Here is a 15,314-nt window from a genome sequence, read left to right on the forward strand (position 1 = left end):
TAATGTTAAAAAAATTGATCTTGTTTCTTTTTATATCTTCCATGTCTATTCTGTGCTTCCTAACCATGGGATGCAGTTACATTTTTTCCCCTAATCCTTTAAGATGACTTTTTTTTTTTTCGCATTTTTGGTAGTTTTGTCAAACTCATATATTGATCAATTCTCCTGTTGGAAAGTTTAGTGAAAGCTCTTAGGTTCTTTCTGTTATGTTACCTTCCTCTTGTTATATTCAGGGTCAGGATTAGCCTGGGATTAACAAAAGGAAGCCACATTTCATGTATTATGCTGCATTACTTATGGTAAGTCTGAATGACTTTTGGTAAAGTCAGTTAGGAATTCTCTAGTTGAAGATGGCTATTTTCTAAATCACCTAAACCAAGCAGAAGAGCTGCAGATTAAGAGACCCTAACTGACGTAAAATTGGACAAATTCCCCAAAGGTGTGAAATGAGATAAATTGCAGCTAAGTGTTAAATCAATTCTTCATGCTTGCCCACAGATATAATTTACCACTTACCATCCTCTCAAATTTGTACTCATAAGTCATAAGGGAGGAATAACTATTCATTTCATATGTTCAGTCACATTTTAATATTTGTTTTATATTTCTAAACAACAAATTGCTGTTAACCAGTATATTTTCTTTAACATTTTAGAAACAAGCTCTTCTAGAGAAAAAAATGGCTTATCATTTACAAAAAATGCAAGGAAATGGCTGTAAAAGAGAAGACACAGAAAAAACTACATTTGATCACAGAGGACAAGATGGTACATATCTTGGATGTGAGAACATTTAAAAGATCATGTAGCTGTGTAAAAAGTGCTTTTCTATGTATTTTTAAAAATCCCTGTGTGGAACTCTGCTTATACTTCTCACCTGCTTTTGTACCAGGCACAGTTCTTAGAATTTCACTGTTTCAGTTCAAGTTGAAAAGTAGACATACATGTAAAATTTAAAACAACCAAAATAAATTTATCAAGTGATTTACTAGACAATTTTACCTAAACTTCAGACTAACACACTTCCTCTACTTAAAATGTATTTTCTGCTACCAAAACTTAAAAAATATTTTGTATGTAAGATTATTATTATTACATACCAATCTGGTGTTCTGCTTTGCTGCCACACAGAAAGGATAGTACCAGGAGAATAACACAAATGGAAGAACAAGGTTAAAGGTAGAAAAGGAAGGATGGAAGAAAAAATAAGGAAATGCGGAAAGGAGGAACATTAAGTCATGACGTTGCTATGCCAGTCTCTACCAGTTTCCCTTTATTACATATAAATGTATAGTGGTATTTATTACATTAAATTAAATTATGATATTAATTAAAATTTTATGGCAAGAATACAAAATTGTAGACTTCTTTCAATTATCTATGACTATATAGTATCAGTAAGGAATATGGTCATTCTTTATACATTTATTATCCTAGGATTCCTATCAATCCCATTTGTAGGTGAGACCCTCCTCATGCCACTTCAATACATTAATAACTAAAATTCATTGTATCTTTATTTTTACCAACCTCAAAACCATTTTATATAGTGGTAGCTAGTTACACTAAAATACCTATTATCATGATTTCTTCTCCTGGTCCAAGACTTAATGGTACTCATTGCCTCCTAAATGAAGCTCAGACTTCTTAGGTAGCTATTCACCACATCTAACCTAACCTTTGACTTTATTTCACATTACCTCCATGAAGAAAGCAGCTATTATCTAAGGGTGACATAGGGACTCTGGAGCCAAACTTTTACCGTTCCATGGTAAATAGCTTGGTCAAATTATTTAACCTATTTCAGTCAGAGTTTCATGATCTGAAAACAAAATTAATGCTTCTAAATAATTCCTACAGAGAACAAAAGTTCTTGCCCATAGTAAGCACTCAATTTATTTCATTATCCAGTCAAATGAGACAACTAATGATTCCTAAAACACTAATTACCTTTCCTAATCCTGTGCCTCTCTATTTATTCCAACTTTCTCAGTTTGAAACGATGCTCTCACTGTTTACATCTATCCAAATCCTACAGTTTTTAGAGTTTCATAAATGAAATTCCATAATCTTTTTTAAAAACCATAATTGAAGATCCCTGTCTTTCCATTCCCTATAATACTTTGTATTATTCTAATTTATTACATACTTTCCACTGTTTTAATGATCAGTAACATTGTAACTTTCACATTTGTGTTTCATAGACCATCGAATGTTTGGGGGGGCTGTGTGTGTGTGTGTGTGCAATACATTTTAAAATATATAAATCATTCCAAAATACTAATGGTATATTTTAGTGTGTACATACACATGTGTTGGTATATATTACATGTAGTATATATACATACCAAGTGCTATAATAGATATAACACATAGTCATAGCTATAGAATTATATATATTTATATATAATTTGCATGCACATATATTATCTATAATAAATATGAACGGATACACTATCAAAAGCACATGTGTGTGTATCTATACATATTTATACTAAATATATTCATATACTAAATATGTGCCTGAAGGATATTCTATCTCTCCTAGCATCTATCTTTTAACTTGGAGGGAGACCATTTCTAGAGTGATTGTAGTCCCTCCCATTCGATAGCTCTCCATTTTCTCCAGTACCTCCTCACAATCCCATACATAAATTACCTCATGGCTTACTTCCTCTTGAAAATTGAAAATATATTCTATCTTTGGTAATTTTGGCATCATTGTTATTAAACATAAATGTTTTATTACATTTTTTAAGCTTATCCAAAGAAGAAAAAGAAGATATATGATGATGCAAAGGTACTTTATCCTGCTGATGAACACAAAGCAAATAAAGAAACATATGGTAATTAAATATTTTGATAAGAATTAATAAACAGTTAATTGGGAAAATATTGAGTTTGGTTAAATGCTGATAAATCTTCTGTTCTCTATTGTCAAATGACTGATTTAGAATGATGCTATCCAATAATGAGTGAGCCTTTCTTTCAGAACTTGATCTCTAGTTAATAAGTATTTTGGACTTAATGTTATGCATCATTTTAGAAAAAAGTTAAACAAAAGGTATACTGATGTTAAAGGAACAGTATATGAAACCTAACAAATTGCAAGCTAATTTTTAATGCTTACAATGATTTTAGAAATCTCTGAAATGCACCATAAATTAAGTACATTAACTCCAATGCCATCATGAAGCCTATCAAAATATCATTTTATTTATCTAATACTATGTCATTGCATATTGTCTATTAGAGTTCACTGGATTAGGCAAGGAATCCAAATACCCACATAAAATTCCTTCATATAATAACATGACCAGAAGTATAAGACCATTAAAAATTAACAATATGCATCTCTTCTCACTTTTAAATTTCCAGGTGAAAAATTAAAATATGAAAGTTAGATCTCTTTGTCCTTAAAACATCAAAAATGTCCAAAAACTTCTCCTTGACTGTGATGTGAGTAGTCTCAAGACTCAGAAACCTGGGGAGAAATATGGTTGTCTTAACTGAGAATCCACCACTCTCAGGACCTCTGAAATGGAGTTAATTTCATTATGTTTCATGGGTCCCATTTTTAAAGTCCAAAGAGTTTTTCATAACACACCAAAGAGTTACTAAAACTCACAAAATTATGATGACACTATCCTGTAGCTACTCCATGTAGACAATAAAACTAGATTCTCAATTTTTAAAGCAGTTTTCTCATTAACTCTAGTGTTTAATGCAGTCCGAACTAGTCTTACCGGTATCAAAAAATCTCAGTGGTATTGGAGGTAAGGATGGTAAGTAGAAAATACCGTTTTCAGTCTCACAGGCTACCAGTCTTTCTTGGCAATTGTGCAGAGACCAGATCTGTAAATGTAACTAAGCATAGTGGGAGGCACATCCCATTAAAAGATGAATTCCAAAAACATATTGATCATACATTGGATGGGGGAGAGTGGTCTTTATATCTACTCTCCAATCTGTGTCAACTGTAATCCATTCTATGTTTTGTGAATTTTAAAATGTTCAGTGGTGACATCACAAGACAGTATGTATTATTAGAAGTAACTCTTTCTCGTTCACCATAATCAAACTAATTTCTCTTTTATCATCGAACCCTGAGTATGTATCCTGTACTGTCACACAGACACACAACCTTTACATTCTTATGTGCAATTTGCCCTAAGTTTTGTAGCCAGCGACTCTCCAAGTAGTGTTCACAGCCTTGAATTCCCTATGAACTGTTTATTATCTTGTTTCAGTATCAAACTATATATTCAAATTATTTAATAATTAATGAAATTCTTAATATCTATTCATAAATATGTTATTTATAGTTTGTTTTTTTAAGAAATCTGACACTGGTTTATAAGTTTACTGTCATGTATTTTTTTCATAATGTCTATTATTATTATTAGTGTTATCTGTAGACCCTGTGGTGCTAATATTTTTAATTCTCCTGATGTCGGAAATTGGTGTCATCTATTTAATCAATCTAGCTTATCACTTTTATTGAACCCAATGAGTCAGCTCTTCATTTTATTTCTTGTTTTTCTATTTCTTTGATTTTCAGTTTGATCTTCATTATTTAGTTTCTTGTCCTTGCTTAGTGTTAACAAGAAGGTAAAAGAATCAAACTCTGACATATTGCTGAGTTGTGTGTGAAAAAATAGAACTGCTTTGGAAAACAGTTTCTTCAAAGTTAAACATATATATTCCATACAACCTAGTCATTCCACTGTTAGATAATTATCAATAGATTTGCCCAATAGAAATGAAAAATTATGTCTCCACAAAGACTTGTGTGTGAAAGCTAATAAAAATGAACAAAGTATTAAAATATACAACAATGTAATATTGAGTGAAATAAGCCAAGCCAAATAATACATACAATATTATTTTATCCATGTACAAATGTAGAAAATTCACAGTAAACTGTGTGAGAGATACAGAGCACTGTTGTCAATGGATCGACGTAGAGAGGTAAATGGTTTACAAAAGCAAGAAGGTTTGAAAACTTTCAGGGGTTTTGGAAATGATTTTTCAACATCAGTGATGGTTTCATAATTGAGACATTTAAAAATTTATAAAAACACCCAATTTTAAAAAAATACAGCTTGTTGTATTCCAGTTATATTTCTAAGTTGTTTTTAAAAACATGGTGTTTGTCTTTCATTTACTTTTAGGATCTACAGTCAGTGGTATTCATCATTCTCGAAGTAATTTAAAGAATATTGCGAACACAAATTCAGTTGCTTGCCACTCAAATGTACAAGATAATGATACTGAACAAAAGGTATAAAATTATATCTCAAACTTTTGTATGGTGTTTCTTAATGTATCTAGTTAACTTTCACTTCTAAGAACAAGTTCCTTCACTAGCATGATACTAATTGGTTAAGGATATTAGGAGGTCTCATGAGAGCTGACCCCTTTATCTAAAAATGTTGAGTTACCTTTGTCCTATACTTATTAGGCAATTTAGCAGACTCTAAGCCAAACACATTTAACAATTGTAAACATAATAATAGCAAATATTTATTGATATTTACTGTTAGTCAAGCCCTGTAGTTATCCAGGAGACAAGGAAAATAAGAAAACTGGGTTACATCAATTACAAATATGAATAAGACATGGTTGCTCTTCTTGAGGATTCTTTGTCTATTGGGGAAGACCAACAGAGAAGACTGTTAATATAAAATGGAAAGGGTTGGAAATATATTGCCCTGAAACAAATTAAATGACTCTAAACTTTTCAGAACCAATATTAAATAAATTACCATGCCATTAAACAAAATATGGACTGCTGTAAAATGAACAAGTTTGTACATTGCTACATATTAAACTCATTTTTGAACTAGTTAAAATTAAAAAATTAAAAAGTTGTTAAAGTATCCTAGAAAGTTGAAAATATGTTTGGTGCGTAAGACAATTTTCAAGTAAACTTGATAAAGGGTGGAAAACTATTAATTTGGTTGATTGAAAATATACTTTAGAAGTGTAGTTACTAATGAATTTTTTTTCTTTAATGTGTGAAAAAGAGAGATGGAATGAATACTAAAAAAGATAGTGATGATAAAGGTAAGAAAAGGAAAAATGTTCATAACTGTCATTTTTAATTATATAATTATGGTTTCAGCATAGTTTTTCAAGTTGTTTGTTTTACTTAATTCAAAAATAAAGGATATTGTAAAATTGTTTATGAATATTGATGTTATGCTTAGCCCATTTATTTGAATGATTGATTAATGAGTACGGCTTTTGAAATGCAAAGTTTGGGACAGTTACTGTCCCTGCTATGCCTGTTTGTAAATGAAAGGTAGAGTAAGTTCCTGACACACGGTCATTCAGGACAGGACAGAATGACTCTATGTCAGAAAACTCTATGTCACCAGGAAGTTTTCCCTATTCACTGTAATCCTTCCCCACAAAATATTTCTTTTCTTCTACCTCCTCTCTGAGTGGAATATACAATAGTTAAGTTTTGCTGTACCTTGATAGACTGCTGTAAATTGCTAAAAATATTCTTATTCATATCTTACATACATACACAGAAAATTGCCAGAAAATGGAGACCACTTCAAATTCAATACAAAATCAAATTCATCATCATCCTGTTTTTCCTTTTTTCACTGAAGCATAAGACCTGAGTTATCTTTGACTTCTTCCTCTTTCTTATATTTTACCTCCCACAAATTGCTTCTTTTTGTCTGAACTGCTTCTTTGATCCTCACCAGTGGCCGGTGATCGAACCGGTGCTGCAGAGGATGCGGGCAGCTTCGCAGCCCAGTGCTCAACTGCTGTGCCACCAGGGAAGGCTCTCTTCTTACTCCTCTTAATCCTTCATACCTAACACCACACCTAATAGCAATTGTCCTAAAACACAATTTTGGCTATTCCTTTATTTAAGTTGTGAGTAGTATTCCACTATTTTTTTTTTAAGATTTGTTTATTTATACAAGCATTGGGGTATGGGCCAGAGGCATGGGAGGGTGAGAGAATTCACCAGAGACAAAGCGGGAAGCAAAACAAGCAGAAGGACCAAAAAACACTGCTGAGAGGAATAGCAGGCGAGACAGGAAAGGCAGGAGAGGTCTGCCATGCCGTGTGGGTATCTCTCTGGCTGGCAGGGAATCGAACCCACACTGCAGAAGCTGTGGACAGCTTCACAGCACTGCGCTTAACCCACAGTGCCACCGGGGAAGCCCTACACTGAATAGTAAATGAAATGCAAATAGTGAATTCTGGCATTGGGTTCTGTTTAGTCACAGGGATTAAGCAGGCATAATATTACATAAATTAAGATCAGATCACAGATTAAGGCTTTAAGAGTTGTTTTATAAAGCAATGGTGAGCCACTGGAAATTTGTAGATAGTGAACATCAATAAAATATCTTATTTTCTTGGATATAATACCTTAAATAAATTACGGATTGCTGTAAATCAGTGATTGTGGCAGTTCAACAGGAAGAATAATAGATTAATTCTATGCATTAACAATCACCATTGTTCCAGCAATAGTATCTTTTATTTAATGGTATTTCTTATTTCTGTAGGCATTACAGAAGTCTCAGCACAAAATTTTGCTATGTCAGCTCATATTTCAGCCACAAGAAAGTTTAACAAACCTTCACAATCTTATTTGGAGCCTCCAAAACATGAGGTATATGATATTTCTTTTGTCCCATTTATTTGCTTTGCCCATTCTTTTGCAAGTGGAATAAATGAGGTATAATCTTATGACCATCATTGGCATGAAACAATTTCATTTATGAAGTGATCATACAGAATAGTTTTATTCTCTAAAATTGATCATATTTCAATAGAGTCATAGCCCTAGGTATGAATAGTCTTCTTAAACATAGACTATAACATAGTTTTTCCCAGTGTACCTCAACCTTCAGCAGAAGAATCAAATTCACTTTACTTTGACTAATACTGATGGATTGTTCAGAGATAGACAACCAATCTTTCCTCATGCCCTTTTTACAAGTAATGTTGAAAAGTCACCAGCAAAGATTCAGGGTGTGTCTTCCAGTATGGCTAGACTCTGCAAACAATGTAATTTTTTGCTGAACATCTAATTTCCTTTGAGGAGATTGGAGTTTTGGTATGCACTAAAGCAAAGGATATTTTCATGACCAGCCATCAGTAAAATCCTTGAGGGTTGAGTATTTAATGGACTTTTCTAGGGAGAAACATTGTACATAGGGTACTGCATTTTTTTTTAATGCCAGAGAAAAGAATATCCTCCAGTGTGCCCTTTTATAGGAAGGGGAGGCATAGGATTTTGTGCATGGATTTTTCCCAGAGTCAGTGTGTATCTCTTCTTATTACTTATCCTATAGTATATCCTTTTACTATAACAAATTTTGGATGTGAGTTTAACCATATGCTGAGTCCCACAAAACTCTGCAAAACACCAAATATTTAGATGGTCTTATGGACCTCCTTTTATATAACTATCAGCTTTTGAATTTTATAAATAATACATGTAATATAAACACTGTAGAATGGGTGCATTTCATAAAAAATTGACATTTAAGAGAATTTTCAAAATCTTCTATTTCTGTATTTTCAAATATATAAATAAAAGTTGACATTAAAATCTTGGGAAAAAATCGTCTTTGTTGTTGTTGCTTAAATTATGTAGGAGAGAAATGGCGACTGGAATGAAAAGCCAAATAAGAAATCAAGCTACATCGGTGAAACAAGTAAGCATCAGTAACAGCTATTGAGTAAATCATGCAATCCATCCATTCTTTCACTAATATTTATTATGGTCCTGCTTCATGCCAGGTATGGTGCTAAATATTAAATTAAAAAACACATGGTTCTTATCCAGGGCTGTTGTAGGGGAGTGAAGAGATAATCACATTGGTAATCACAACTTAATATGATAAATGCAATGCAGAAAGTAGACATTGGTAGGGAGGATGGATTAAACAGTGCCTTCATGTACCTAAGGGCCATGCTTGAGACATTAAGTGTATGAAGGATTTTTCTAGTTTAATTTTGTGAAAATCAATACTTTTAAAGTGAAATAGTCTGTTACATTGAATGTTAACATTGAATATTGAATGTTAACCATTCTATTTCCCTGGCTGGTTTTATGCTTAATTCTTTTTCTAAGTTACCATTTTCTACCATGTTTATAAATATTTTGTATAAATAAGACTTAATACACATTATTGGTACCTTTTGGTTTATAGAGAGAAACAAAACTTAACATTTAAACTTGACTTTAAACTGACTTTATTATTAACATTACTTTCCTTAACCAAGTTATTCTTTTTTCTCCAATAGATTTATTCACTTGTATATTTTCATAATTGATATATACCATTCTGGTATATCTTCATAAATATATTTGTATCTAGAGTATATACTAAAACCCAGTGATGAAATCTTGCTAGATTACATGCAAAGCAAGTTAGAAGATATTTGATTAGGAAGAGATTAATAACAAATCAGTAAGTAGAGGAAATATAATAATGATATATTCAACAAATATTTACTCTTTATGAATGTTAAGGATATAGTAGTTAATTTATATCACAGTGTAACAGAAGAGTATATATTTAATTATGATATATAATAATGAGTTTACAGAGAAACACGGTATGTTTTAGGAGAACTGAAGATGAGTATTTATTTATTTAGACAAGTTTTAAGGAAGGCTTTCTAGAGGAGTTAATACAAAGTGAATGAGACCTAAAAAATGAGAACAGAGAGAGGACAGGTTACTCCAGACAAAGGAAATAGTAAAATCAAGGGCACATGGGCATGGAAAACATGATATATTTAGGGAAATCATAAATTATTCTTTGTCTCTGGACCATATAATACATATGGAAGATTAGCCCAAGACACTGAGAGAGCAAGATAAGAACAGCAGGTGGTATACTACATTTTAGGTCTTGCTAAAGATTTTGGACCTCATTGTGGAGAGACAGCAGAGAACATCTACTGTAAGATATGGCTGATAGTTTTACAAGTTGTTCAGGAAGAACAAACTAATTATAATTTTCTTCCTCTGATACAGAATCTCAGGCTCATACTACAGCCCAGGATATTTTCCCTACTTGTGCTTTCTCGAATGCGTAAGTAGCTAAGAAAATTAATATGTAATTACAAATTAATATTTTAGCAATTGCATTCATGTTATTTCAAGCACATTATTACATGAAATTCTCTTCATCTTGTAGTTCTGCTTGCATTAATGAAAATTTGGCCTTTTGCAAACTTCTTAGTGTTAAGATTGAACTGTAATGTAGACAAAGTAAATCGTTTTCTTCCTCTTCTACTTCTATTTCTTTATTCCCACTGGGTTTTATACTTGCTTAGAATTTAGAGAGTTTATGCCAGTTTCAAGTATGTCCTACATGACCTCTCCTCTTCAGGTAGTTTTCCATGATTTGAATTTGCCTCTTTGCTTTTTTACCTTTTTTTTCCCCTTTGAAACATTACCTACTCCTCAGACCTTTTGAGATTATTGGCTTCCTAAGGATGACAGTTTACTGTATTAATGACTTAATCAGTTATTCCACTTCTGAAGGATATCTACAATGAAATCCAAAATAAAAACACCTAATTACAGAAATTTCAGGTCTTTGGAGAAGAAATTTTGACAGCTTGAAGGCTTTTCATTCCTCAAAACTTGGTGGGCACCTACTCTATTGGTATTTATGTATTCTCTTCTTAACTTGAGAGAAAGAAGAAAAGTTCTAATTTTGGACCCATCTTATCACCTTCTGAAAATACATAGTTGCAAATTAAGGTTTGTAGACTTTTAAAAAAGAAACCCAATTCCTAGGAAAATTATTGCATAAAATAGTTGGATAAAACTGAGTTTAATGTGGCATTAACATATTCAAATCAAGTTTCATTGGAAGAAGGATCTTGACTTTAGGACTGGCAGGTATCAGTTTTCTGATTTACTGAAGACTCATAGACCACATAGCACTGTCACAGATTTATGCCTCTTTATTCCCCCCTCACCCCAAATTATAAAACTACAGAATCACTTGAATCTTTCATAGCAAATTGTTTGGTTACTCTTTCAACTATATTTAGCTTAGCTCAGCTATGATTACTTACTCCCTGCATGACCTGGGACTTCCTTACCTCTCCTTCAAAATTACTTTTGAATGGACAGGGGAGGAAAGAGCACAAGAGACAATGGTGATGGTGCATGGTGAACTGGTGGTGGGAATTTTACAGGGACTACATCTGAAAGGAGAAAGCAAACATTGTACAAAAAGAATGATGTAAAATATATGTAAAATAAAAAAAGGTGGATTAAGAAGTTGAATTTTCCAATAGATATAACTTTTATGCAGAAGCTATAATTCTACAATTTGACTATAATTCTATAATATGAATAATCATATTCCTGAATACAGAAGCTAGTGTCAAAGGAAAGGAGGTGCAGAGGAAGGGATAAACAAAAATAAAGGTTATTCTTCCTGTTGAATTTCTGAAGGAAAACACTAATATATAGAGAAGAAACTGATTCATTGATTAAAAGTTTTAGATGGTTTGCATAAATTCTTTACCATAAATAATAACTAAATAGCCAACCTTTCTTAACTTTATAGACAACAGAAGCTCCCCCAAAGACACTTGCAGGAAAAAGTATGTATTATAAAATTCATTGATAAAATAACATATTTTACAATGGTATTTTCTAATGTGTCATAACAGAAAAAAAACTGTGAATTAAATAATAAATAATCACCTATTGGTATGGTATTAGTCAGTTTTTCTCTTTGTCTTCTTAAAGTTTACTTTTAGTTAATTATCTTGTTTTATAATGGTTTAAAGTTTTTAGCAAATAGAAAAGTTTGATTCAAGGAAATAATTCTCATTTCAATATTATAATGAAAAGTAGGTTATATTTGCCAGAAGTAGGTTATATTATAGGACTTACTTACAAAAATTTAAGTATAGTTTTCAAGTGTCACTGTTGGAAACTTTCACACTTATTGCTATTATCTCTAGCAATAAGAAAAATAATCAGTATTAAATACATTAGTTTATATGTATTGAGTGGTTTAGAACAATTTCTCTGTTAAAATTTAGATTTTATTCTCAAAATGTTTGATTTAGGATGTGATTAGACAAGTACTACACAACATATGTTATCATCCAAAATGCGTTTTTCGGGCCTCCCTGGTGGCTCAGCGGTTGAGTGCTGGGTTGCGAAGCTGCCTGCAGCCTCTGCAGCACCGGTTCGATCCCTGGCTGCTCCCCGGCCACCAGAGGAGGGTCCCACATGGCGCGCAGACCTCTCCTGCCACCTGCTGCTCCACTCAGCAGTGTATTTCAGTCCTTCTGCCTGCTCTGCTCCACTCTCTGGCTCTGGTGAATTCTCTCACCCTCCCGCACTTCTGACTGTACCCAGTGCATGTATAAACAAAATAAACAGGAGAAGGCGGAGCAACATGGCGGCGAGGAGACGCTGCGAGTAATATCTCCCATTAAAAAAAGTTAATAGGGAGGAAAAACGGCAGGTCCCAGTGAGAACTGGGACACGGAAGATAAACGGGTGACTCCAGCAAACTACCTGAAGAAGAAAGTTGCCATAAAAGAGGACTAGAAGGGAGGAAAGCGCAGAACTCTGCTCCCCTCCCCCACCCACAAAGTCGGCACTCTCCGACCAGCAGAGAGGAGTTAAAAAACAAACTAAAACGATCAACAAGAACAAACTACGCATCAAGCAGGACTGTGAGTGGAAAGGAACTATTTCAACCGCCACACCCTGTGAACAGGAGCTGTGGAGAACCCTGCAGGATTCGCCACTGCGGTGAGCTAACAGCTCCGGGCACCATTAGAGAACAACAAAGACCACCGGAGGAGACCCGCACACAGCCCCAGGCCGACCAGTAAGCTTGCGCCGAAAACTGGTGCGCTTGGTGCGCTTGAAAAGCAAACGCGGATCGGGATCGCAGCTGCCCAGGTCCCCGCGCCTGCGACCTAGGCTTGCTGGGAGATGCGCAGAGGCCCTCACTGAGGTGAAAGTCCCTCACTGAGTAACCAGGAACCAGGCGCCCAGGCACGGGAGCAGGGTGCAAAAGGCGCCATTCCCGCGCCACTGAACTGGGCTACAGCCCGTGTCCTGGACCTGAGGGCTTTGGAACTGAGACCCGGGGCACGAAATTCGGGGTGTGGGTTCTCCACGACGGTGGGGCACAAGGCAGACACAGCACCCCAAAGCCGTTGAGGTTTACCCTACCATTCCCGCTCTGATCCCTGTCCCACCGGGGGGGGGGGTCAAAAAACAGCCCACCAAGGACAATAGGAGAGATCTCTGGCGCCACTTAGCGACCAGAAAAAAAAAGTCACTAACTCCCCATAAAACAGGGAAATTTCTTAAGAAAAGACTTCTTGAAAAGAGCAGAAGGCTTCCGGAGGACCCAGTGGCCAGCTGGGAAGTTAGCCCACGCCAGGCCCCTTCCGACCAGCAGTCTGAGCCCACAGAGGGAGCAGGCACCCACATCCGGGGCAGACTGGGCACGCAGAAGAGAGTGCCTGAGACAGGATGCGCAGGGACTGCATCCTGCTTCACCATTTTAGAACAGGGACATTTCTTCAGTAAAGACCGCCTGAAACCAGCAGAAAGCTCCCTCAGAAGCCAGAGATGGCTCCTGGAGGAGCCAGAGGGGAGCGGAGAAGTTCACCCAAGATGCCGGCCAGTCCGAGCAACACAGTGTCCCAATGCATACGACAAATTAGAAAACAGACAGTAGGGAGTAGAAGAACCACACGCAACCTAACAACTCCTCAGGAAAGAAGCACACGACAAAAAGAAAACCACCCCCAGATTGCAACGACAGTAACTTGGAAGAACTTCTGAGCCTTCCAGAAAGAGAATTTAAAATTGCCATGATTAAAAAAATGACAGATATCATAAAGGAAAACAGTGATCAGAAGAAGGAAATTGAGTCCCTAAAGAGGGAAAACAATGGTCAGAAGAATGAAATTGAGTCCCTAAAGAGGGAAGTAAAAGAAACGCAGGAGATCAAAGAATTAATGGAGGAACTAAAGAACTCTGGGAAAAGCAATGAAAGCAGAATAGATGAAATGGAAGAATGAATAAGTACTCTTGAAGACACAGAAATAAAAAGAACCAAAACAGAAAAGGAAAGAGAAGTATGAAGGAAAAAGAATGAAGAAAGACTTCGGAACTATCTGACTCCATGAGGAAAGGAAATATAAGAGTTATAGGAATTCCAGAAGGAGAGGAGAGAGATGTAGGAACAGAGAAAATATTCCAGGAGATAATTGAAGAGAACTTCCCAAATGCGAAGAAGGAGCTAAAAATTGATATACAAGAAGCAAGAAGAACACCAAACTTCCACGACGAAAGGAAAAATACAGCAAGACACATAATAGTAAAGCTCCCAAGAATCCAGGACAAGGAAAAAATAATGAAGCTGATAAGAGGGAAGAAACAGATAACATTCAAAGGAAAGCCAATCAGGCTGACATCAGACTTCTCCGAAGAAACACTACAGGCAAGGAGAGAGTGGAGGGACATAGTCAACAGACTCCAAGAAAACAGATGCCAACCAACAATACTCTATCCCACAAAGCTCTCCTTCCTCTATGAAGAAAGAATAAGGACCTTCCCAGACAAACAGAAACTCTGGAATTTCATTACAAATAAACCCCCACTCCAAAAAATACTACAAGGAATCCTAAAGCCAGAACCACAGAGGGGCGAATAACAACGAAAGAAGGCAAAAAAAAAGTTATTAAAAGAATAAATAAATAAAATCAAAGGAAAGACAAACACAATGACAAATACAGATGCTAACATATCAATATTAACTCTAAATGTAAATGGACTAAACTCTTCAATAAAAAGACACAGAGTTGCAGCCTGGATTAAGAAACAAAACCCAACCTTTTGCTGTCTCCAGGAAACACATTTAGCTACAAAAGATAAAAAAGGGTCAAAGCTAAAGGATGGAAAACAATCCTACAAGCAAATGGACCAAAAAAGAAAGCAGGAACAGCTATACTTATATCAGATAAAACAGATTTCAAACTCAAAAAGATAAAAAGACCCCAATGGTCACTACATTATGATCAAGGGGACAATACTTCAAGAAGAAATAACACTCATTAACATATATTCACCAAACGAAGGAGCACCAAAATATATCAGACAACTATTGTCATCTCTGAAAACAGACATCAGAGAAAACACATACGTAGTGGGAGACTTCAACACACCACTATCAACAATGGATAGATCAACAAGACAAAAAATAAGTAAAGAAACTAAAGCTCTAAATAAGGACCTAGAGCATTTGGGCT

The 15,314-nt window shown here is 34.9% G+C and overlaps 1 protein-coding gene across 1 annotated transcript in view; it reads left to right on the forward strand.

Moving 5' to 3' along the window:
- The window catches only part of FSIP2 (fibrous sheath interacting protein 2), a 66,930-nt gene that overhangs the window by 11,949 nt on the left and 39,667 nt on the right, over positions 1–15,314 (forward strand). The window contains 8 exon segments of the mRNA XM_054699911.1: positions 656–782; positions 2,759–2,845; positions 5,174–5,283; positions 6,029–6,068; positions 7,544–7,650; positions 8,641–8,701; positions 10,033–10,090; positions 11,588–11,624. Coding sequence (XP_054555886.1) covers positions 656–782; positions 2,759–2,845; positions 5,174–5,283; positions 6,029–6,068; positions 7,544–7,650; positions 8,641–8,701; positions 10,033–10,090; positions 11,588–11,624 — 627 coding nt within the window.

This window comes from Talpa occidentalis, unplaced genomic scaffold (genome assembly GCF_014898055.3).
Source record: "Talpa occidentalis isolate TD23 unplaced genomic scaffold, MPIMG_talOcc4v2.1 talOcc4.3, whole genome shotgun sequence".
Taxonomy (NCBI): domain Eukaryota; kingdom Metazoa; phylum Chordata; class Mammalia; order Eulipotyphla; family Talpidae; genus Talpa; species Talpa occidentalis.